This window comes from Lissotriton vulgaris, chromosome 12, assembly GCF_964263255.1.
Source record: "Lissotriton vulgaris chromosome 12, aLisVul1.2, whole genome shotgun sequence".
NCBI classification, from domain to species: domain Eukaryota; kingdom Metazoa; phylum Chordata; class Amphibia; order Caudata; family Salamandridae; genus Lissotriton; species Lissotriton vulgaris.
Window position 1 is genome coordinate 802,639,014 of NC_141700.1, and position 26,162 is coordinate 802,665,175.

General features: G+C 48.8%; 1 protein-coding gene across 6 annotated transcripts in view; it reads left to right on the plus strand.

Annotated features, from left to right (window-relative positions):
* MINK1 (misshapen like kinase 1) overlaps window positions 1-12,774 on the plus strand; it is a 675,548-nt gene extending 662,774 nt beyond the window's left edge. For all 6 annotated transcript variants that reach the window (XM_086946234.1, XM_086946236.1, XM_086946233.1 and 3 more), the window contains one exon: window positions 10,049-12,774. In XM_086946234.1, coding sequence (XP_086802360.1) covers window positions 10,049-10,132 — 84 coding nt within the window. In that variant the 3' untranslated portion in view covers window positions 10,133-12,774. The remainder of the gene's footprint in view (window positions 1-10,048) is intronic.
* The last annotated feature ends 13,388 nt before the right edge of the window (window positions 12,775-26,162 follow it).

Below are 26,162 nucleotides of genomic sequence, written 5' to 3' on the forward strand. Positions count from 1 at the left end.
TAGGCTTACCTGCATCTAAATTGTGCCCCCACAAGCCGCGTTTGCGAGACTGAGTTAGGGGTCCCTGGTCCTGGTGATTCGTCCGCCATCTTGGGTAGGTAGTGACGCTCTGAGACATTCTCAGGCGCCATATTGGTTGGGTTAGAGGCTCGAGCAGCCGGAAGCCCGCACTTGGAGAGCTTATAAAAGCTGCTCCTAGCCCTCGTCTTTCAGACCTTTCCTGACATCACGCGCATTACTTCGGATTCTTGTTTTTAAAACCTGCACTGTTCGATACTTTTAAATTTGCGTCATTGTAATTGCGCAGCTGTATTCTGCCGTTGTTTAAATCTAAGCGCTGCTACTGCTGTCACTTGGGGATTAGATAGGCTTACCTGCATCTAAATTGTGCCCCCACAAGCCGCGTTTGCGAGACTGAGTTAGGGGTCCCTGGTCCTGGTGATTCGTCCGCCATCTTGGGTAGGTAGTGACGCTCTGAGACATTCTCAGGCGCCATATTGGTTGGGTTAGAGGCTCGAGCAGCCGGAAGCCCGCACTTGGAGAGCTTATAAAAGCTGCTCCTAGCCCTCGTCTTTCAGACCTTTCCTGACATCACGCGCATTACTTCGGATTCTTGTTTTTAAAACCTGCACTGTTCGATACTTTTAAATTTGCGTCATTGTAATTGCGCAGCTGTATTCTGCCGTTGTTTAAATCTAAGCGCTGCTACTGCTGTCACTTGGGGATTAGATAGGCTTACCTGCATCTAAATTGTGCCCCCACAAGCCGCGTTTGCGAGACTGAGGGGTCCCTGGTCCTGGTGATTCGTCCGCCATCTTGGGTAGGTAGTGACGCTCTGAGACATTCTCAGGCGCCATATTGGTTGGGTTAGAGGCTCGAGCAGCCGGAAGCCCGCTCGGCGTAATACTATAACTAGGATGTGTAAGCAGACGCGCAGCGGATGCGTGCAGCGGAGGCGCCGTAGATGCGCCAGAGGTAAGCCCGTTTGCGCCCGTTCGCGTCCCGGGCGCCTCTGGCGCTCCTGCCCCCGCATACCCCTGCCCTGCTTCCACTGTGGACTTAGAACCCGAGCCCATCCTCACCCCGCATAAGACATTGTCTTGCGGCTTGTTGAATGCTCGCTCTTTGATAAAGCACCACGCTGAGACCGTCTTATTAATTGAATCGTCACAGCTAGATATACTATTCGTGACTGAAACGTGGGCCACGAAGGACTGTGACATGGAATTAGGTTGGGCGTGCCCGCCAGGCTATTTGATAAGACACACCCCCCGCATCTCGGGCAGGGGTGGTGGGGTAGGTTACATCTTCAGAGACTCTATATCCTTGACCGAATTGGTGACTACGAAGGTAGCAGGGTTTGAGCTTATGGGCTTTTCCATCGTGGCTCAAGGAGGTACCTTAGTAGCAGGTCTTTTATGCTACCGACCACCCTCTTTGCCTACGACAGCCCTTCAATCTCTGATTGATCTGATTTACGACCTCTCGAACTCGCATACCAATTTTCTAGTACTGGGTGATTTCAACCTTTGGCCTTCTGGCCCCCATGATTTGGCCTTCCGAGAACTGTGTCAAGCATGTAGCAACATCCAACTTGCTCAACTGGTTCAGGTACCCACCCATGATAGGGGACATATACTAGACTTGGTATTTGCAGATAAGAACCTGGTTGTGGTAGATAAGGTCGAGGCCCAGGGTTGGACCGATCATTCTATGATTGTCCTGTCCCTCCTTATGCCTGCCCCCTGGAGACCCAATAAATCGACCAGCAGGAAGCTGAATCGGCAATGGAGTCGCCTCCTTAGGGAACCGATTCGACCCACACTTCTACCGGGAATCTTTCAGATGGAGGAGAATGTGGATAAGAGCTACGCCTCTCTTTGCCAGCATATTGTATCATCTCTCGATGACCTGGCCCCCTTACGCAAGGTAAGAGACAGGCCCAGGGGCCTAAACGCCTGGTTCAGCGAAGAATTAGGGCACTCCAAACTCCGCTGTAAACAGGCGGAGCGCACTTGGAGGAGAGGATATAGGGAGCAGGATAAGGCAACGTATATAGCAGCCTTGCACGAATACAAGGCCCAGTTAAGAGCCGCAAAAGCCAAGTATTTGGAAGACACTCTGGCGAAGGCCTCTAACAAATCTCAGACCCTGTTCAGACTGGTCAAGACCTTGTCTGACCCGCCTTGTATGGCGTCTACTATCCCGGCCTCACAGGCACTGTGCGACTCGCTGGCCCTTGCATTTGAGGAGAAAATCAGGACTATCCTGACTGGACTGAAAAATTCCGAACAATCGGTAACAACCGCAGTCCCTCCTTTGGACCCGTCTGACAACATGGACTCCAACTGGGTACCTAACAAGGAAGGTATGCCTCAGCTGTCCAGCTTTCCCGTTCCCTCGTTAGAGGAATTTGTTATCCTGGCAAGCAGTGTATCGTCAGGATCACCGCTGGACCCCATGCCTCACAAGATCTGGAAGGCCTTTCAAGATGAGCTTTTCCCTCCGCTGCATTCCATCTGCTGTCAATCGTTGACCACAGCGTCAGTTCCAGACAGCTGGAAGTTGGCCATTGTAACACCTCTGTTGAAAAAGGCTTCTCTGGACCCTCTCTGTGCGGCCAATTATAGGCCAATCTCGCTATTACCATTTGCGATCAAAGTCCTTGAAAGATGGGTCACAAGAGCCTTATCCAACTTCCTAGAAACAAATCTGTGTCTGGATGCTGTACAATATGGCTTTAGGCCAGCGCACGGCACCGAGACGGCCTTGGTCACCGTGTTGGACGATCTGCGAACGCGAGTCGACAAGGGCAAGTCTGCATTTTTGGTGCTACTTGACATGTCGGCCGCGTTCGACACGGTGGACCATGAAGTTCTACTTGGCCGTCTTCGGAGTGCGGGAGTGTGCGGCCTGGCCCTAGACTGGCTCACGTCCTATTTGGACAACCGACAACAAGCCGTGGCATTACCACCTTTTCGATCAGCCACTAGGCGGGTGAAACAGGGAGTCCCTCAAGGATCGGCAATTAGTCCGATCCTATTTAACATATATCTCCGTCCCTTGATAGCACTGATAAAGTCATTCGGCATATCTGTTGTCAACTATGCCGATGACACTCAGTTGATTTTTTCATTTGAGGGTTCAGAGACTATTTCAAGGGATGTCTTTCACCGTTGTATGGCAGCCACAGCAGCATGGCTGCGAGCCAATGCGTTGCAATTCAACGGATCAAAAACGGAGGTACTCCACTGCTCCTTGGACCGAACTCCCCGTACACTACCGGCAGATTTCTGGCCAGTGTCCATCCCGGGATCGGTGGAGGCGGCAGAGTCAGCTCGAAACCTGGGAGTTCTATTCGAACCCAATTTGCAGCTCGATGCCTCCGTAAACAAAACGGCAGCAACATGCATGGGTCTGCTCCGTGCCCTACGGAAAATCCTGCCACTTCTTCCACGGGGCTCCAGAGCTGAGGTAGTGCGTAGTTCCATTCTCAGTAGGATTGACTACTGTAACGCACTACTTTTAGGTGCCCCGAAGATTCTGATCCTAAAGCTCCAAAGGATACAGAATATGGCCGCTAAACTGGCCTTGTCTCGACCACGGTCCGCCTCTTCATCGGCAGCTTTGGCCGATCTACACTGGCTTCCAGTCCAGCAGAGAATTGCGTTTAAGGCTCTCTGCCTTGTCTTTAGGGCCCTGCATGGACTGGGACCAATACCTCTTCAGACTCTCTTCCTCTGGTATCAGGCAGCCAGACCTCTAAGATCATCTTCGGCGTTCTTGGTAAAAGTCCCTAAAATTAATAGAACGAGAATGGGGGGTCGCGCTTTCAGTTTTGCGGCTGCCACGCTGTGGAACACTCTCCCCCTGGCATTAAGGAGCTGCCCTGATCTGCTCACTTTCAAAAAGAGCCTCAAAACTTACCTGTTTCCCAGAGTAATGTAGCTGTTTTAATAGATGCACGGTTCGGTCTCAGCGCCAGGATACCCTTGGGGGTGACAGTTGCGCTTAATAAGAAATAAATACAAATACATGTTATTGTTGGTTGTTCCTCATGACCTCTAACCAGCAATCTTCAATTATTTTTCAAAAGAGCGGCTCTATCTTTTGTTTTGTTTTCCCAAGCGATTAAAGGTTTCTGTGTTTTGGAACTCAGTTGTCCATATCATTTGGATTTTGCTATTCCAGATAGTTCTATTTCTATACATCTAGTCTCCCTATTTATGGTCTCGGCTGCTGATCCCAGAGCAATATGAGATAGATATAATTTGAAAACTATTTTTAGATGAATGAATGAATGAATGAAAATATTTGTAGAGCGCACTACTGCTGAGGCGTCTTGGCGCTATAGAAAAGTGAACAGACACAATGCATACCAGATTTAACGTTGAGTGAAAAGCCAGGTTTTAATTTCTTTCCGGAACAACAGTCGATTAGTTACCATTCTCAAATGAACAGGAATTGAATTCCATAGCTTAGCTGCTAGGAAGGAAAAACGTTTTCCTCCCCATCTTACTTTTTTTGGGGAAGTTTGACCATCCCAAGGGTGGCAGACTTCAGATCACACATTGGTGTGTAGCGGGAAAACAGGGACGGCACATCCTCCACCAAACAGGGCTTTATGAACCAGGCAGAGTGATTTAAACTCAATGCGCCGCCGTACTGGGAGCCAATGGAGTTTTTTAACGCGGGTGATGTTTAGGTAAGTTAAGCAACACTCTGGCTGCCGCATTTTGAATTGATTGCAGTTTAGCTATTTGTGCCGCACTAGCTCCTAAATACAGAGCATTGCCATAATCAATTCTGGAGAGAATGTTGGCAATTATCACTGTTTTCCTCAATATGAGAGGGGTGAACGGGAGGATCTTTCTCAGGCATTTCAGCATAAAAAACAGGCAGATGATACTTGATTAATCTGAGCAGCCCAGTCCAATTCTTTGTCGAACATAAAGCAGAGATTCCTGGCTTTATTTACTGGTACTGGGCAGACCCCGGCTGAAGATGGCCACCAATGCTGATTCCAGATCAAGGCTTTATGACCAAACTCCAATACTTCCATTTTATCGGTATTCAGTTTTAAAAAGTTAGAGTTCATCCAGGTCATCAAAGCCGAGGTGCACTTGGAAAATTCCACTGCCATGACATCCGCCGCCTGGGTTACAGGCACAATCAGCTGAGTGCCATCGGCACATGACACCAGCGTCAAGCCAAAACTCTTTAATAATTTTGCCAATGGGGCAACGTAGATGTTAAAAAGAGTGGGGGATAATGCAGAGCCCTGAGGGACTCCTCCCGGAAGAAGAAATTCCTCTGACTGATATCTATCCCAACGGATGACTTGTTCTCTAGATGATAAAAAAGAGGAGAGGAGGGCAAGAGCTATACCAGAGATACCGATGTCCTGAAGCCTGTGAATTAGCACCACGTGACTCACAGTATCAAAGGCTGCTGTTAAGTCAAGCAGGACCAGTATGGCCCTTCCTCCCTCGTCCATAACCTTGCGTATTTCTACTGCTGCCATGATCAGTGCTGTCTCCGTGGAATGATTTGCATGGAAGCCATGTTTGGTATTATCCAGGATGTTGTAAGTTTCTAGATAGGATGTTATCTCCACATTCATGGCCTTCTGCAGCACTTTAGCAGGCAGCGATAAGCAGGAGATGGGACAATCGTTTTTTTTTCATTTAGAGGGTCCAGTTTTGGTTTCTTTAGAAAGGGACGGATACAGGCCCTTTTCCACTGTGTTGGATAGACTCCTGAGGTAAAGATTGTGTTTAGCACAGGAGGTAGGACAAGACGTATTTCTTCTGGGGCCAGATGTAATATAAACGGTGGACAAGGTCCATAGGGGAACCAGATTTAATTTGTAGCAGCAAACTTACTACTTTTTCTTCTGCCAGATATTGAAATTGGTATAAGACGTGTCCCCAGACCCTAAGAGTAGACTGCACCAGGTCTTTTCCCTTGATGTCATCCGCTACTCTTGAAAGCTCGTTATACACCAACTGAACCTTAGTTTGAAAAAATCTGGCTAGTTTATCTATTAAGTTTTGGTCGGGAGTAAAAATTGCATCCCAAGGACACTTCAGTAGTGTAGTGACTGTTTGAAACAGTTCCTTTGGAGCGTTGACCGCCTCTTGATTTTTAGTAGTAAAAAAAGCAGTTTTAGCGTGAATAATTGCATTCTTATATTCTTCAAGCGACGCACAGTCGAACTTCCTCTGTGCAACATCATATTGTGAGCTCAAGGCACGCTCTTTTTGTCGCCATTTGATTTTAACTAATTTGAGATCAGCAGAATACCATGGAGATGAAACCTTTTTCGGTCGTGCTTTTAAGAATCTTTCTGGGGCTACCTTATTAGCAGCCTTGTTAAGCCAATTGTGAAATTCCGTGGCTGCTTGATTTGCATCAGGGGAAATTACAGGCCTGACGTCAAATGCAGACACTAGGTCATGTTTATTTACTGCCTTCCATGCACGATATTTCCTTACTGGAGGTCTGATTCTCAGTTTGTTTGGTTACTGTTGTCAACACTACAGTAAAATGCACCGCAGCATGGTCTGTCCAAAGGAGAGGGGCGACCCTATTAACTTCCATCCTAGGGTTACTGGTAAATAATACATCAAGTGTATGTCCTGCTATATGGGTAGGTTCACACACAATTTGTTTTAATCCAAAACTAGCAAGAATATCAAGAAAATGGATAGTATCGGAGTTGTTGTTATCTTCCAAATGAAGATTACATTATCCAAGGATAGTAAAACTATCAGTATCAGTGCAGGATTCCAAGAATGTCTGAAGGGAGAGGGAAAACGGAGATCTCGGGCCAGGAGGCCTATAAATTAGTAGCCCAAAGAAGGTTTCTAGATTCTTAGATTTTAGCAGAAATGACATAGCTCAGCCGAAATCATAACTGTGAAGAGGGAGCGATAGATTATCGCTATTCCTCCACTCCATGTGGAATTCCGTATCAATGTTGAACCCAAATTGGACTGTTTGGAGTTTGTTGAACCAAAAAGTTTCCCTTATTTTTATTTTCTTGTCCAGATCTCCTGTACAACGTTACACTTCCCAATCCCATAAAACATATTCCTCCCATTTCTGTATATTTATGTTGATCCTGAAAATGTATGGCCATAGGATATTTAGTATCACAATTCTTGATTGCTCCAAGGTGTTCCATCCACCTGATTTTAAGATTTCTTACTGTTGATCCTACATACATCTTTACACAGATGCACGTCATTGCATAAACACAGTTGCTCGTTTTTCAATCGCTAAAGGAGGTGGACTCATATCTCCTATTATATCTTCTGTCCTGAAACGTTTTAGCTTATCAGCTACATGTTTGCAACAGATACAGTTGCTATATCTGTATGAACTTTGGGAAGTATGTGAATGCCAATGTTTCTGTTTCAGTTACCATGTTGGAAACCTCCTATAGTACAGTGTCACTAGGCCTCGCTAGTGTTCTTGGAGTTGGTGCCTTCTTATAACGCATAATAGTTTTGGGAAGTAGAATTCTATTCATATCTGTATCTAGCGTAAGAATATCACCGAGAGGTATACATTTGCAAATACTATAGACGCAAAGAAAGATCTAATTCGTATGAATCAGCTCATTTAACAACAAGCATAAAAGTGAGAGGTAATTTGCACATCATACAATTTGTTTTTGAATAGAAAGTAGCTTTTACAGTTTTGTATTGAAACTTAAGGGTGTTTGGGTAAAAAAAATAGAGGTTAAAAAAAAAGAGGGAAATCGAGTTACTGTGTTTTACTCCGGGGAAAAAAGGTGCAAGTGCACATAGCTAATAAAACCTTTTTAGAAAAACTTTTCAGAAATGTATTATTGGTCTGGAGTGTCTATGTGCCACAGTACAATGTAATTTTGATTATTTATTTTTGTAGGAATTTTATGTTGCTTAGAAAAAGAATATCAATGTATAAGCTGGAGGCCACACTATGTATGATGTATGATAAATACTGAATGATGATTTCTATGTGTAACAGTCCTGAAGAATTGCGAGTGAGCATTGAATTGAATTGAATTGAATTGAAACTGCACTTGTATAGCGCTATCTACCCGGACGCCTCGTAGCGCTTATGACTGGAAACTTACTTAGCGCGGGCTCAGGGCAGATCAGCAGGATTTTGCAAACAGGTGAGTTTTCAGGGCTTTTCTGAAGGAAAGATGATTGCTAATTCCTCTGAGGGATAAAGGAAGGGTGTTCCAGAACTTAGCCGCGGTGTGTGAAAAGGAGCGGCCTCCCCAGCGGGCTTTCCTGACTCTGATGGAGGAGGCCAGCTGGAGGGTACAGGATCGGAGAGAGCGTGCCGGGACATAGGGAGTGGCCAAGGTGATGGAAGGCTTTGTGTAGAGTACACATAGCCTTGAATTGTACTCTGGCCGCTATGGGAAGCCAATTAAGTTCCCTTAGGGCATTCCTTGCTGACTGCCAGCGAGGGAGATTATAAAGTAAACGGGCCGCACTGTTTTGGGTGACTTGGAGCTTATGGGTGACAAAGGAGGGGGCTCCCATATAGAGGACGTTTCCGTAGTCCAGGCGAGATAGTATAAGAGCCTGGACCAGGATCCTCCTTGCCTGAAATGGAAGCAGAGGGAGCACCTTCCGCAGCATCCTCATCAATCCAAAACAGGTAGCTGCGGTCTTTGTGGTTTGGGCTGAGAAGTTCAAGGCTGTGTCGAACCAAATCCCCAGGCTTTTTATTTGGGACTTGGGAACGGGGGGCGAGCCCAAACATGGTGGCCAGATGGATGCAAAGACAGAGGGAGAGGGGTTACCCAGAAGGATGACATCTGTCTTCTCCCCGTTGAGTTTTAAATGGGAAGATTGCATCCATCTGGCAACAGCCTCTAGACAGGGGCCTAGGGTGTTGGACGATACCTCTGAGTCGTCTAAGTAGACCACCAGTTGGGTATTGTCCGCGTAGGTGACAATACGCACACCGAAGGGATGGACAATCCTGTCTAGGGGTTCCATGTAGGCATTAAACAGGGTGGGGCTCAGGGAAGAGCCCTGAGGAACCCCACACCTGAGTGGATGTTTAGGTGACACTGCCTCGCCCTCAAAGACCTGGAAGAAGCGGTCAGCCAGGAAGGATGTCAGCCAGTCCAGAGCCGGGCCCGACACGCCCATGTCCGCCAGCCGTTGTAAAAGCGAGACATGGTTGACCATGTCGAACGCGGCGCTGAGGTCTAACAGGATGATGGCGACTTTGCCACCCTGGTCTAACACTGCTCTTGCTTCCTCTGTTAACGCTAGGAGGGCGGTTTCGGTCCCATGTAAGGGACGAAACCCTGTCTGAGAGGCACGTAGAAGGCTATTTGACTCCAAATAGTTCATCAAGATGTTATTTACGTGCCTCTCAAGCAGTTTGCATGAAATATATATATATATATATATATATATCTTTTTGTATAGCGTGACCTAAATTGGATATGTATACTTTTAAACATGAGAACCACAGACGTGCTCCAGTGATGTCTCTGCGGGCTTGATGGTGCACAAAGTCAGGGGTGTGATGCACAATTTTGGGGATTGATAGGGTTGCTGTTGTACGTACCATCTCCATTTGAGAGACTCGACGGTGGATCCGTTTTGGCTTATTAGTGGAGCGTATGATGTATGGAGATCTTGGATTAAAGTAAGGGGGGGTCACGCAGCTACTGATTGGTGTAACGCAGCTACTGATGAGTTTGTATCCACGCCCCTTCACCTCGGATTTTCACTCTCCTTCCTATCTTCCAAGAAGTTACTGCATGTTGCACAAATACACCTTAATCTTATGTTTTTATACTTATCTTTTTTTGTCGGTCTTTTGTTACATGTAAATTTACATTGTGCAAGAAAGCATCTTTTAAAATTAGAGTGCCTAGGTGGGCGGTGGGCCTGTCAACAGGGGGATACGGGAGGATGGCTGGTGAGATCCTATCTGAGACACCAAAGTTAGTGCGCCTGTTCTTTTGGCCTTTACTCTCCAGATATTCATTGCTCCTTATTGGCTCTTCCTTCTGCAGGTGTTTTTTGCCTCTGTCCGGTCAGGAGGAAGCAGCCAGGTCTACTTCATGACATTGAACCGGAACTGCATCATGAACTGGTGAGGATGCAGCGGAAGGATTGACGTCCGACACACTGGATATCTGGGAGCTGTACTGATCGCTTTCCGAAAGATCTTCAAGAGAAAATCCGGGAGAGGAACAATCCCCAGGAGATGAGATGCCACGGGCATCCTTTTCTGAAGCCTGCTATCACTGGAGCCTGCTGGGAGTGATGGCATGCCTACAGCTGTTGTGGTCATGTGACTGTTAACCCATCATGCTTTTTAAAATGTTACGGAGCTGTGCCTGCTTTATTTCTCTCTATCTCTTTCTCGCTCTTGATTGGTGGAGGACAATCAATGATTTAAGAAAACTTTTATCAATTTTAAATCAAAAACAAAAATCACGTGACGAACCGTTCTCCCACCTCCAAACCCCGTCTCTCCTTCCACCGCCATCTTTCCAGCGGTGGCTCATACAGAGCCCTCAGCGGCCTGAAGGTTCAAGCCGCACTCTTCTTATGCGTAACCGAAAAGGTTTTTCTGTTTGTTTTTCGCTTCCATGGGAGGTTGAAGGGGCTGGCCACCAGTGCTGGAGGTGAGGAGCGAGACCAAAACAGGACGAGGTACTTACGCACTTTATAAACAATCAGAGACCCTCTTCCCCAAATTCCCCAGGATGGTTCTTTGAGAGTCCACTGCTTATGTCTGCTTCAGGGACCCCACTCCTGCCAAGACCCCTGTCTTCCTGCACACCACAGGCTGCCATCCACCCCCACATTTAAACTTGAAACATTCTGGGTGCAGGGAAGGCCCAGCATTGGGCATTGCAAGTCCTCGCCTGTCTCCTAGCAATGACGTCAACATTTCACTCTGACCGTGTGCAGTTTATGACCATGAGCTCTCGCCTTCTCTGCCTGGTTCGTCACCTAGCAGCAGATTCTGGGTCCTTCTGCTCTTCTCTTCCTTGATGATGTGAAGTCCCCTTTCTCGATTCTTGTAACCTCGGCTCTCAAGAGTCCCTTCCGTTGACCCTCCTCCGTCTCCGTAGCGCCTAGCCCAGTTTTCAGAAAGATGTTCTGTTGGTGGGTCCTTCCATTCACTGGTGTTTTGTTTTTGGGTGGAGGGGGGGCGGCTTGCTGTATTTTGTTCGACAGACTTTTCCTTAGCTCTCAAGAGTCAAGGCTAGCTTAGGTGGGAGCCCACTCCCTGAGGCCAGCACACTTTCCCTCAATTCTTTTTTAACAAAGCTGAGGGGAGCACTAGAAAAAAGAATATTTCATTTTTGGGTCACCAGTCTAACGACTCTTACCTTATCATGATTGTATAGGTAGAACATACACTCCTACTTTGTTCTCAACACTCCACATAGCAAGAAGATATTGTGGTTCTTTGTCACTCTTTCCCCAACCACAATTTCGGATATCATAGTTTCAATTTCTTTATTTGAATTTTATTTCAGATTAGCTGAGTTTCTGCCGAACAGGTTTGTGTTGCATTATTTTGGTTTTTTATGTTTTGTATTTTTTAAAACATTGTGTGTGTTTGTATACACACACATATATAGTTTGTGTTGCTACTGTCATTTGACTGAGGTAGAGTAACTCCCCAAATCAACTTTTTTTGAAAAATATTTGTGTGTATATATATATATATATATATATATATATATATATATATATATACACACACAAACACATCAATTACACTTTTATCATGCCTAGACGTATTTAATACGAAGTAAAGGTGGGACGGAATTGTGTTGATCTGCCAATACGCAGAAAGCCGTCTCAGCTTTATCTAGTACAATTTTAAATATTTGGGAAGGAGTAATAACAAAAGGGGGAATGCTGACTGTCATGATAAGGTTTTGGGTGAGTGGATGGAGGAGAGTATAGTGGGATTCCGCATAGGAGGTTTTTGGAATAGGCAGTGGTCCTTTTGAAGGAAGACCACAGTCACGCACAGATCACGCGTGCCCTTGAATGGGCACATTAGCCCAGGATGGCGGCGGCTAGGAATGGTGAAAGCTGTTGGGCAGATGACTTTGCAATGACGATAGGCTCTTTGGTGGGAAGCAGTCTTGGACTCCTGAACCACACCCTAAAAAAGCTGTGTGACCACAGTGCTGGAGAGGCGAGCTTGTGCCCGGTCACTGCAGCTGGTTAAAAGGAAGAGTGGCCTGGGCTGGTGGCTTATAGCACGAGTGGCATGCGATTCTGGAACAAATGAAGCTTTAGTCTTTGAGCGAGTACTGCTTGCCCCTGCAATCTGCTCCAGATTGTTGTGTGCCCTGGAACTGCCACTTTAAGATGCAGAGGGATCAATAATTTGATTATTCTGTTTAGAACCAGCCCCACCTCCATATCTGTGGTGATTCTGACATTGTAATTCATAACACCTCATCTCCCCTACTTAACAAATATGTGTTCTGGCCTCCACACTGACCAGACTCCGTGGGGCAGATCCGGTGGGGCTCTTGACAGCGGACATCCTGGTGGTGCAAATTTGAAGAATATAGACAACGGAAAGAAAAAAGTTCATTCTTATTTTTATAACTGACAGATGCTGAATAGTTTAAACATAAATAGGAGGATGACAGAGGCAGAGATATTTTATGTAGCAAATTGTAAAAATGAGAAATTGGACTAAGCTATAATGATGATATGGTCTTGTATGTATAATAAAGTTACAGTGTCTGCTCTACTCTGTCCCAGTTTTTCTATGGCTTACTTTTTGTAGGTGTGGAACTGTAATTCTTGACGCACCCTGTTGTGACAGGCAAGTGGACATCTCTACCTGTCCTTCATTATAATATATTATTCTTATGCATCATAATCCACGTCTGTCATATACCACAAGCTACAGGACAGCCTGCGGACACCTAATACCTTATATTTCTGCTGGATACTTCCAACCACAGGTTTGTGCTGTTCAGGATATCCCCAGGTGCCACACTGGATCCACACTGGATCCAGAGAATGTCACAGCAATGCATGTGCCTGCTGATAGGCGACCTTTGTGCTTCCCCGGAAGTGACGGTGACACCCGCGCTCATTAGCATCCGTTCCTTTCTTTCCACACCCTTTGACATGGATCCGAAGCACCCATCCCACCTTTATCAGTCTTTCAAGAACTTTCAAATGTACGTCAGACAGTGTGCCACGGATGATGTGTCCCCCGAAAAAAACAGGGTTCAAGCGGTGCCGCGTTAACAGGAAGCAGATGATGGCCATGGATCCTCAAAGGCGCGTCTTTGGGCCGGAGCTCAAGTGGGGAAAAAAGAGTAAAAAGAGCTGTCGCTGTGTGACTTGGCATCAGGAGCAGAACAGCAGCAGATATGCAGCGGTCAAAAGGGCCGACCCTAATTGGAGTGCCAAGGCAACCAAGTAACCAGGTCAGGCAGGGCCACGGGACCCCTTTTCAGTGGCCGGTCCGCGCTGTGGCCCATGAAGGAGTAGCGGTTTGATGGCTGTCCTACTGATGGTTCTGCATTGTCCCCTGTGCCAAGGTGGCGCTGTCGCCTTTTACACTCCTGTCTTTTGCTTGCTCCCTGTTGGCTTTGTTATTGCCCTAAGCTCCCCCCCTTTCCCGTCCTTCCCATTTCCCCTTTTGGATTCCCCCCCCCCCCTTTCTAGATGTTTGTAATGTTTTCTAAAAGAAGAGAACAAATAAACAAAGAAAACAAAGCAGTAGAAGGGGTAGGAGATCCGGGGCCGGTGAGAGTGGCTGGGTGAGACCGGGTGTGTGGTGGGAGAGACATGGGAGGTGGTGTCAGGAAGGAGCAAGTGAAGGCACAACATGGAGGCAAGATGTAAACAGCGGCAAAAAGAGAGGAAAGACCGGAAAAGGTGGGGCAGAACAGAGCAAAAAAGAGGAAACAAATACCCAAAAACAAGTATAAAATGTGAGAGAGTGGGTTGGGTACAGAGTACAAAGGGGGGGGGGGGTGGGGGGGGGGGGAACAATCAGAAAAAAGGGGCAAAAGTAGTCGGAAAGGAAAAAGTAGCAAAAATAGTGAAAGAATGGACAGAGTGAGAAGAGTGGAGTAAATGGAATATAGAAAGTGGAGAAAAGTGGCCTGGGCGCTCTCCAGGACCCCTTGTAAATGTAAATGTACAGGAATTTATATAGCGCAAATCACCGAGCGGTTTCTAAGCGCTTGCTTAGGGAACCCGTCCTGGTATTCCCCTGTGAGATAACCCCGGCAGGGTATCCGCAAGGTGTAAGCCAGGCATCCCGCTGCGAGGGGCCGTTGTGGAGATTAAGCAAGCTATTGCCCAGAGTCGCAGAGTGGGAACCCGTGAATCGAGTAGGTACCGGAGCGAGAGTTGTCGAGTCCATGGACATTTTAGGACTCAAGACCCCGCCGAGCCGGGAATTGAACCCTGGTTCTGGGCTGACCTCTGCTTCCAGGTCTGCCTCCTCTAACCAATGAGCCACACTTCTCCCTTCCCGGTTCAGACTGCTGGATTGTACTGTGAGACTCCTGAAACAGCCCCTACACTTCCTGTACTGTTGATGGAACTGATTGGCAGAAGACAAGAGTCTTAAGTATCATGCTATGGTTTTCTTGTCCTTAACTTGTTTGAGTGCTGAGACAGCCTTCTCTCCAAACAATCCAGAGTTGTCAGATTGAGACTAAGAAGGATTGCCTGGCCCCACCTGACCTTACCTGGTCACATTCGCCCTGTAGCCAGGTCCCGCTCTTTCGGACCCTGCATTGCTGCTGCTGCTGAGACCCAGCAGCATTCGGACCGCTTGTTTGACTTGCTCACTTTCTTTGCTTTTTACCACTCTTACCTTTTTTTCTTCCCACTTTTCCTCCACTTTGTTGCAACTTTTGACCAGCACCTCCCACTATGTCCGCTCTTTCACTCTTTTTTTTTTTTTAGGTCTCGCCTAGGCGGCGCTTGCGCTTGTCTCTTCGAGACATGCTGTATGCAGGTATGGACTTGAAGCCCTGCCCATTTTCCGCCCATCATTTCAATTGGCTCCTGTTACTGTCCTTCCTAAATGGTGGTTTTGATTTCTGAATAGGCTTAGTAGTCAATACTTAGTACCACCGGTTCTTCATGTCTAACCTCCCATAAGGACTAGCCCTCTTACTGTGTTACTTGCATTTTTTTGTACACTCTGAGCACTTTTTTACTAATTACTTTATCCTACTTGCTGTTGCAAGCAGGACAAGATTTTAGGCTTCAGCTTGCACAGTAGCAAGGCACGCCTTCATCTTCAAAAAGGCGCGGCCTGCCAAACTCTTTATTTTTTAATATTGTAACCAGTGCTGCACAGGTGGCGTGCTGCTCTGCCTACGAAAAACGTTCATTATTGGAAAAATGGAGTTGGGTGAACTGCGTTGGTGAAAAGAAAGGCACTGCTCGCTAAACAATATATGTTTTAGTAACGAGTGCAGAAAAGCGTACAGTATTGAAAAATTAGAGATTGGCAGCCTTGCCTTTTTTTTAATTGACGGGGCTCGCCAAACTATGTTTTTTCAATATTGTAAGTTTTTCTGCCATTAAGCCATTCACCGTGAATCCACCATCTTTCTTTGAACCCCCACTATCTCCCCAATTAGTGCGTTCCCAGAATACATGATTTTAATGTGCACAGATGCTGGTAACCGTTCACGCTACCATTGCTGAAGAAACAATTGATGGACGGAATGCTGGACAAAACAAACATTCACCCCCAGTCACAAGGATCTGGGTTTAATCCATCATTCTGTTGCTCACCACACCACCCCAGTTTGGACCCAGCCATATGCAAATCAGTCTTGACCCTGTTCCTTGTGGGAACAGTCCAACCCAAACTGCGAAGCCAGGTCCTCCCTTGACCGGAAACAAGCATCCTGGGACCGGTTTCTGGGCATTACTCTTTATCAGCCAGGCTAGCTTGAACCCAGAGGTGTAGTGAGCACAGGACCCACGTCTGGGCATACCCTTCCCACTTAGGGCGACATATGCAAAAGAAACAATTGATGAGCGGAATGCTGGGCAATGCAATCATTCACCCCCAGTCATAAGGATCTGGGTTTAATCCATCATTCTTTTGCTCACCACACCATTGCTGAAGCCAGCGCTATGGTATTGGAAGGCATGTATCTAATAAAAAACCTCCATCTTCGAATTTTCCATCGAAATCACGCATCTAACGAAGGACACGGCCATTTAGTGGTTACATCTCTGGTGAATGTGTTATCCAATGAGCGAAAGGTAAATAATTATATAACCAATATGATGCCAGGGTAAAAGTTTTGAGTCTCCACCGCCAATAAACAACGAGATTGCCGGTGACCAATTGAAGATGCCTTAAGTTTTTCTACTGGAGCAGGGAAAGCACACCTTTCTTTAAACATGGCGCACGCTTTCCTATACATGTGTTTTTAACTCTAGCGCACGGCAAGCACCAAAGTCATGGGGAGAGAGTGCCAGCAAGCAGCCCCGGAACCACCTCCTAAGGGTGAGAGGGCTCACTGCCCACACGCTTGGTCACCCTTCTGGTCTTCGTTTCGCCGCTCTCACTCCTATGCCGCCATGGCCGTGAGGATGCTGCAGCGGCTGCGGGTGTCCAATCGCTCCATCTTCATCTTCTTTTCACTCTCCTCCTCCTACCTCTATTTCATCTACGTGGCATAGGTAAAAGCGACTGCTCCCGCACCACTCATTTCAGCCCACACCAACAAAGGAGCCCGCCGTGGATGTGCCTTCCTTTGGCAACGGCGTCTCCATCCTTTATAATCTGTCCAATGTCCAGCACAGAAAGGTCAATTCATGTTCCCAATCCACATGTTTAACTATTTAATAATCCTGTATTAAATTGTAGGATTAAATTTTCCCTATCCTTTTAGCATTTGCTTATTTCACTCATCCTTCTTAGAATTTCTGCCTGTACTCGCACCCTCTCGCCCCTTTTGATCAATGACGTGCCGGGCTCAATCCTCCATGCAATTGTTCTGTTCGTGTCCTTGTATGTTGAGTAGCTGTCACCTATTTGAATCCTCATGCCGTCTATTCTGTCTTTTGTTATCGAGGTGGATAAGAGAGTCCCATTAAATTAGCTTTCCACCAAGCATGGTTGGGTCATCTCTTTGGGTTGTAACAGAAACTCTTAATTACACGACAGAATGCGCTTCCGGTAACAGCGAGCACATCGCTTGGAGCAGAACCTGTTTGCACCCTTGATTTCAGGACTGTTAGATGACAACAGAGAGTCCGGTAGCACCCTTATCCGAAGTGTAGAGCGCTTTCTCGCATTCTTCCAGACCCATCTAGGAAGTCAACGTGGGAGGCGGCACTTCTTTGAAGGATTTCAGTTTCTAGTAACATACCTTTTGCACCTTTTGCCCATTGAAGGGCTTTTGAGGTCACACGAAGCCCATGGCTTTTATATTTGGACACTGGCGATCCCGCTGTGATCCACCTTAGATACTAAGCATTGCCACCCTGAGCCCTTGGAGGATGTCTGGAAGAAAATAGACTTACAACCCCATCCATGCTGACAGGGTCGGACTGACTTATAGATAACCTGCCAATGCCAGAATTGCAGGTCGGTGTGTCGGCCAGTGCCAGAAGGGCTGGTCCAACAGGTCAGTGTGTGCGCCAGTGCCAGAAGGGCTGGTCCAACAGGTCAGTGTGTGGGCCGGTGCCAGAAGGGCTGGTCTGACAGGTCAGTGTGTGGACCGGTGCCGGTAGGCTGGTCTGACAGGTCAGTGTGTCGGCCGGTGCCAGAAGGGCTGTTCCGATAGATCAGTGTGTCGGCCGGTGCCAGAAGGGCTGGTCTGACAGGTCAGTGTGTTGGCCGGTGCCAGACGGCTGGTCTGAAAGGTCAGTGTGTGAGCCAGTGCCAGAAGGGCTGGTCCAACAGGTCAGTGTGTGGGCCGGTGCCAGAAGGGCTGGTCTGACAGGTCAGTGTGTGGACCGGTGCCGGTAGGCTGGTCTGACAGGTCAGTGTGTCGGCCGGTGCCAGAAGGGCTGTTCCGATAGATCAGTGTGTCGGCCGGTGCCAGAAGGGCTGGTCTGACAGGTCAGTGTGTTGGCCGGTGCCAAACGGCTGGTCTGAAAGGTCAGTGTGTGAGCCAGTGCCAGAAGGACTGGTCCAACAGGTCAGTGTGTGGGCCGGTGCCAGAAGGGCTGGTCTGACAGGTCAGTGTGTGGACCGGTGCCGGTAGGCTGGTCTGACAGGTCAGTGTGTCGGCAGGTGCTTGAAGGGCTGTTCCGATAGATCAGTGTGTCGGCAGGTGCCAGAAGGGCTGGTCTGACAGGTCAGTGTGTTGGCCGGTGCCAGACGGCTGGTCTGAAAGGTCAGTGTGTGAGCCAGTGCCAGAAGGGCTGGTCCAACAGGTCAGTGTGTGGGTTGGTGCCAGAAGCCTGGTCTGACAGGTCGGTTTGTGGACCGGTGCCAGAAGGCTGGTCTGACAGGTCAGTGTGTCGGCCGGTGCCGGAAGGGCTGGTCTGACAGGTCAGTGTGTCAGCCGGTGCCAGACGGGCTGGTCCAACAGGTCAGTGTGTGGGCCGGTGCCAGAAGGCTGGTCTGACAGGTCAGTGTGTCGGATGGTGCCAGAAGGGCTTGTCTTACAGGTCAGTGTGTGGGCTGGTGCCAGAAGGGCTGGTCTGACAGGTTAGTGTGGGCCGGTGCCAGAAGGGCTTGTCCAACAGGCCAGTATGTGGGCCGGAAGGGCTAGTCTGACAGTTCAGTGTGTGGGCCGGTGCCAGAAGGGCTGGTCTGACAGGTCAGTGTGTGGGCCGGTGCCAAAGGAGCTCGTCCAACACTTCAGTGTGTGGGCTGGTGCAGGAAGGGCTGGTCTGACAGTTCAGTGTGTGGGCCGGTGCCAGAAGGGCTGGTCTGACAGGTCACTGTGTGGGCCCGTGCCATAAGAGATCGTCCAACACTTCAGTGTGTGTGCCGGTGCCAGAAGGGCTGGTCTGACAGTTCAGTGTGTGGGACTGTGCCAGAAGGGCTGGTCTGACAGGTCAGTGTGTGGGCCGGTGCCAGAAGGGCTGGTCCAACAGGTCAGTGTGTCGGCCGGTGCCAGGAGGGCTGGTCTGACAGGTCAGTATGTGGGCCGGTTTGACAGGTCAATGTGTAGGCCGGTGCCGGAAGGCTGGTCTGACAGGTCAGTGTGTGGGATGGTGCCAGGAAGGCTGGTCTGACAGGTCAGTGTGTGGGCCCGTGCCATAAGAGCTCGTCCAACACTTCAGTGTATGGGCCGGTACCAGAAGGGCTGGTCTGACAGTTCAGTGTGTGGGCCGGTGCCAGGAGGGCTGGTCCGACAGGTCAGTGTGTGGGCCGGTCTGACAGGTCAATGTGTCGGCCGGTGCCGAAAGGCTGGTCTGACAGGTCAGTGTGTGGGCCAGTGCCAGAAAGGCTGGTACGACAGGTCGGTGTGTGGGCCGGTGCCAGAAGGCTGGTCTGACAGGTCAGTGTGTTGGCCAATGCCGGAAGTCTGGTCTGACAGGTCAGTGTGTGGGCCGGTGCCAGAAGGGATTGTCCAACAGGTCTGTGTGTGGGCCGGTGCCAGAGGGCTGGTCTGACAGGTCTGTGTGTGGGCAGGTGCCAGAAAGGCTGGTCCGACAGGTTAGCGTGTCGGACGGTGCCAGAAGGGCTGGTCCGACAGGTCAGTGTGTGGGCCGGTGCCAGAAGGGCTGGTCTGACAGGTCAGTGCGTGGACCGGTGCTGGAAGGCTGGTCCGATAGGTCCGTGTTTGGGCCGGTGCCAGAAGGCTGGTCTGATAGGTCAGTGTGTCGGCTGGTGCCAGAAGGGCTGTTCCGACAGATCAGTGTGTTGGCCGGTACCAGAAGGGCTGGTCTGACAGGTCAGTGTGTCGGCCGGTGCCGGAAGGCTGGTCTGACAGGTCAGTGTGTGAGCCAGTGCCAGAAGGGCTGGTCTGACAGGTCAGTGTGTGGGCTGGTGCCAGAAGGGCTGGTCTGACAGGTCAGTGTGTCGGCAGGTGCCGGAAGGCTGGTCTGACAGGTCAGTGTGTGAGCCAGTGCCAGAAGGGCTGGTCTGACAGGTCAGTGTGTGGGCTGGTGCCAGAAGGGCTGGTCTGACAGGTCAGTGTGTGGGCTGGTGCCAGAAGGGCTGGTCTGACAGGTCAGTGTGTGGGCTGGTGCCAGAAGGGCTGGTCTGACAGGTCAGTGTGTCGGCTGTTCCTGATCTGTTTGTCGTCTTGTGTTATGGTCTGTCTAATTCCATGATATTACCACGCACTTTATCTGGAGAATCCACAAATGCATGCGCTCTCCCAGTCCTTGCAAACACCCATACAGGGTCTTTATAAGGTCAATTGTACCCTGATATGGAAATGTGGCCCATTCTTTTATTAATGTGATTAACTAATGCGCCACTTTTATTTTGTTGCGTGTGCCAATTTTTATTATGTTACGTTATAATGACTTATAAAGCGCACAAATACCAGCTGGTGTCTCGGTGCCGGCTGCTCCTGGGACAAAACAAAAGCCTACTTAATAAAAATCCAGGTTTTTAATTGTTTCCTGAGTGCCAATAGGGTATGAAGGGCTCTAATCTGAGGAGGAAGAGAGTCCCATAACTTAGCCGTGTCCCACTTCGATCCTACTTGCTTGCTGACATGCTTATATACGTAAATTATGCGGAAAGTTTATTGATTAGGCTGATCTAGCTTAAGAGTGAGTTATGGTTCAGTGGTGAGTTCCACAAATAGGTAACACTATCCTAAGAAAGCTAGAGCTGTCCTATTGGTGGCTTCAGCACTGTACAGTTCCAGGCTCTCCTTCTGTTCTTAGGGGTCTTCTGCGTTCACAGGCGCGCCGTGCCCTCTGTGTGCGTCTGTGGCCTGCTCACCCCTTCGTTCTCTTTCTCACATACTCTTCCTGCTTCTGTCTGGAGTTCATTCACCTCTTCGTGCACACATTGCCTATCCCTCTCTATCATCCTTTCTATCTACCCTGTGCAGCTCTCATCCCATCTATTCACCATGACACATAATTCCACTACACAAATACACTGCACAACACAGTTCCACAGCTAACAATTCCAAATCAACCCACATAATTCCATTCCACATCAATTACATCCACAGAAAAAAACATGGGTAAAAGACATTGTCATTTGCAGTGCCAATACTCAAACTCTCGTAAATGCGAGACCTATTGCATTGCACAGGCTTGTTGTCACGTTTTGCTACTTTTTCCTCTCTGACTGCGTTTTGCCCCTTTTTCTGCTCTTGTTTCCCCATTTTTCTCACTCTGTATCCGCTCCTATAAACACTCTCTCACGCTTTCTTCTTGTCATTTTTTCTTTGAACACTTTCTGCTGTTTTTTTTGCTCCATTCTGCCCTCTCTGCCGCCCTTTCCTTACTTTTCTGCCCCTTTGCCACATTTTTTTCTTGCCTTGTTGCCCCCCCCCGTGTTGTGCTCACACCTGCTCATTCCTGACACCGCCCACCATATATGTCCCGCCACACACCCGGCCCCACCTAGCGACCCCCACCATACCCAGCTCCACATCAATCTAGTGGAGCTACAGACTCTTCTTCTGGTCCTGAAGGCTTTTTTGTTGTCCTCCTGGAGTCTGGTGCAAGTTTTCACAGGTAACGCCACTGTACTAGCGAGGCATTTAACAAGCACTCGATGTGGGCCCGGGGTCCTTTGCGAAGAGACTTTGTGTCTCTGGAAGGGCTGGAGCAAGAGGACGTCTTCCTGGTCGCCAGCCACTGGGCAGGGTCATGAATGCCAGAGTGGGTGATCAACTTTATTTGGGGGTTTTCTGGATTAAAGACAGGGATGTCTGTGCAGAAGAGGACCCGGCTGAAGTGACTAGTCATCTGTATTAAGATCTGCTATGCACGGACAGAGAAACACCCTTTGGAAGGTCTGAGAACCCATTCCACCAGGACCAATGCTGCGATATGCATGGGGTCACTGCCTTGCGAGCCAGGTCCGGTGGAAGGACACTTCACCCCCTTGATTTTGCTAAACTTTTTGGTCTGAGCCCACTCCATAAACCCACCTCTTTGGGGAGCTACTGTTTTCGCACCCCGTGGAGAGAGCCCAGGCTAGACGTGGGGCCTACATCCTCAGATAGCATAGGGCGTCTTCAACCAGTGGAGAGAGCCCAGGCTAGACGTGGAACCTACATCCTGAGATAGCATAGGGCACCTTCAACCAGTGGACAAAGCCCTGGCTAGAAGTGGTGCCTACATCCTGATATAGCAAAGGGCGTCTTCACCAGTGGAGAAAGCCCTGGCTAGATGTGTCGTCTACATCTTAGATAGCATAGGGCGTCTTCAACCAGTGGAGAGAGCCCTATCTAGAAGTGGCGCTTACATCCTGATATAGCATAGGGCCACGTCTAGAAGTGGCACCTACATCCTTAGATAGCATAGGGCGTCTTCAACCAGTGGAGAGAGCCGTAGCTAGAAGTGGCGCCTACATCCTGAGATAGCATAGGGCGTCTTCAACCAGTGGGGAGAGCCCTGTGTAGAAGTGGTGCCTACATCCTGAGATAGCATAGGACTTCTTCAACCAGGGGACAAAGCCCTGGCTAGAAGTGGCGCCTACATCCTGATATAGCATACGGCGTCTTCAACCAGTGGAGAGTCCTGGCTAGAAGTGGCGCCTACATCCGCATATAGCATAGGGCGTCTTCAACCAGTGGAGAGAGTCCTGGCTAGAAGTGTCGCCTACATCCTGAGATAGCGCAGGGCGTCTTCAACCATTTGAGAGAGCCCTGCTAGAAGTGGCACCTACATCCTGAGATAGCATGGAACGTCTTCAACCAGCGAAGAGAGCTCTGGCTAGAAGTGGCGCCTACATCCTCAGATAGCATAGGGTGTCTTCAACCAGTGGAGAGAGCCCTGGTTAGACGTGGAACCTACATCCTGAGATAGCATGGAACGTCTTCAGCCAATGGAGAGATCCCTGGCTAGAAGTGGCACCTACATCCTGAGATAGCATAGGACGTCTTCAGCCAGTGGAGAAAGCCCTGTCTAGAAGTGGCACCTACATCCTGAGATAGCATGGAATGTCTTCAACCAGTGAAGAGAGCTCTGGCTAGAAGTGGCGCCTACATCCTGAGATAGCATAGGGCGTCTTCAACCAGTTGAGAGAGCCCTGTCTAGAAGTGGGTCCTACATCCTGAGATAGCATAGGGCGTCTTCAGCCAGTGGAGAGAGCCCTGTCTAGAAGTTGCGCCTACATCCTGAGATAGCATAGGACGTCTTCAGCCAGTGGAGAAAGCCCTGTCTAGAAGTGGCACCTACATCCTGAGATAGCATGGAATGTCTTGAACCAGTGAAGAGAGCTCTGGCTAGAAGTGGCGCCTACATCCTAAGATAGCATAGGACGTCTTCAACCAGTGGAGTGAGCCCTATCTAGAAGTGGGTCCTACATCCTGAGATAGCATAGGGCGTCTTCAACCAGTTGAGAGAGCCCTATAGAAAGCTGAGACAGGTGTGGCAGAGGTGGAAATTACTGCTATGAATGAAAACTAAAAAAAGCTTCTTATCCGGCTTGTATAAATAGCCAGGTTTTCGGCCCTTTCTAAAACTGAGCTTTGAAGGTGCTGTTTTTAGGGCAAATGGCAGTTGATTCCAAAGCATTGCTGTTGACCTAAAGAAACTTCCGCCTCCCCAGGTGGCCTTCTTAGATGGGGGGACCATCATTTTCTTCGACAGACCTGAACGTAGAGTTCTTGCTGGCGTATACCATCTCAATTTGTTCTTAAACTGGTCTGGTCCCAATCTATGCAAAGATTTAAACGCCAAGCAGAGGGCCTTGAATTTGCATCTTTGTCTAACTGGCAGCCAATGAAGTCTTCTGATGGCTTCTCTTGCTGATTTTGTTTTTTGGATTTCTTCCGTGGCTATGATTAAAGCAGATTCAGTGCTATAGTTTTTCCTGAAGCCATGTTGCGATTTGTCCATTCGTTCACTTCTATGTACTCTGAAATGTACTTATTCATAATTTTCTCCGCCAGTTTAGCAGCAAATGGGAGTCTCGAGATAGGGCGATAGTTGCACAGCTCAGCGTTGTTCAAGTTATCTTTTTTCAGAAGTGAGAGAATTGAGGTATGGTTCTATTGGACAGGGAAAGTCCCACTGGTGAACAAATTGTTTAGAATTTGCCCCAGATTTTTTGCCATCTGGGCAGATATTTGTTGCATTACATTTGGTGGACAGGGATCATATGGGGAGCCTGATTTAATTGACAGAATTTGGTCTCTGAGTTGATCCTCAGCCTGAGGGTACACTGCTATGTTTGCCGCAAATTTGTTATAGATGCTAACCACCTTCTCATGAAAGAAACTGGCCAATATGGGTACGGTCACCTTCCCTATGTAGCACCCCTCCACAAAATGTGTTGTTTTCTGGCCGTTAGAGGGGGAGCTCAGGTGATAGTTAATCCCCCCCCCGCCCAGGAATGGCTGTGTGTTTTGTTATTTATTCTTTGTTTCAGCTTATCATGTATAAGCCAAAAAATATAGCATAAGATAAACACAAAAGAACATACAAACATGTATCTAGTACAACTTTTGCCTATTTCTATAAAAGCATGAGGGAGCTGGCATGTAGTTGACGCATGATATACATTAAAGAAGAACAATCACAGTTAATAAGACACGTCTTGCTTAACATGATAATACCTGTGCTACTGTAAAGAACTGCTCCAAGACTGCCCTTTGGAAGAGCTTCAAATGCTAACATCAGATGGAAAAGAGACCGCTGACTTAAATTGTATGTGCAAAAAGCAGAAACCAGAAGCTTTAATAGGTGTGCGAAATTGCACTAGAAAACTAAAAAATAGTATTTCGAGATATTATACTTTGGGCTTCTCCTGGTAGCTGAGAAACCGTGACGGTGGAAGTGACGTAGCTGGCTAGCCCCAACGCTGAGAGTAAAAACAAGCATTTGCAATGCAATGGTCTCGGCATCATTAAAGGTAGAGCTATTGGCATTGCTCATGACATTTTTTTTCTTTAAATCAAAAATAAATGGGCATTGTCATTAACATTGCCAATACACAGCACTCTGCACTCAACAGCACATAATGCTCTGCACACTCACTCTGCACACTCACTCTGCACACTCACTACTCTGCACACTCACCACTCTGCACACTCACCACTCTGCACGCTCACCGCTCTGCACGCTCACCACTCTGCACACTCACCACTCTGCACTCTGCCCTCACCACTCTGCCCTCACCACTCTGCCCTCACCACTCTGCCCTCACCACTCTGCCCTCACCACTCTGCCCTCACCACTCTGCACACTCACCACTCTGCACACTCACCACTCTGCACACTCACCACTCTGCACTCTGCCCTCACCACTCTGCCCTCACCACTCTGCCCTCACCACTCTGCCCTCACCACTCTGCCCTCACCACTCTGCACACTCACCACTCTGCACACTCACCACTCTGCACACTCACCACTCTGCACACTCACCACTTTGCACTCTGCCCTCACCACTCTGCCCTCACCACTCTGCCCTCACCACTCTGCCCTCACCACTCTGCCCTCACCACTCTGCCCTCACCACTCTGCCCTCACCACTCTGCCCTCACCACTCTGCACACTCACCACTCTGCACACTCACCACTCTGCACACTCACCACTCTGCACACTCACCACTCTGCACACTCACCACTCTGCACACTCACCACTCTGCACACTCACCACTCTGCCCTCACCACTCTGCACTCACCACTCTGCACTCTGCCCTCACCACTCTGCCCTCACCACTCTGCCCTCACCACTCTGCCCTCACCACTCTGCCCTCACCACTCTGCCCTCACCACTCTGCCCTCACCACTCTGCCCTCACCACTCTGCACACTCACCACTCTGCACACTCACCACTCTGCACACTCACCACTCTGCACACTCACCACTCTGCACTCTGCCCTCACCACTCTGCCCTCACCACTCTGCCCTCACCACTCTGCCCTCACCACTCTGCCCTCACCACTCTGCCCTCACCACTCTGCCCTCACCACTCTGCCCTCACCACTCTGCACACTCACCACTCTGCACACTCACCACTCTGCACACTCACCACTCTGCACACTCACCACTCTGCACACTCACCACTCTGCCCTCACCACTCT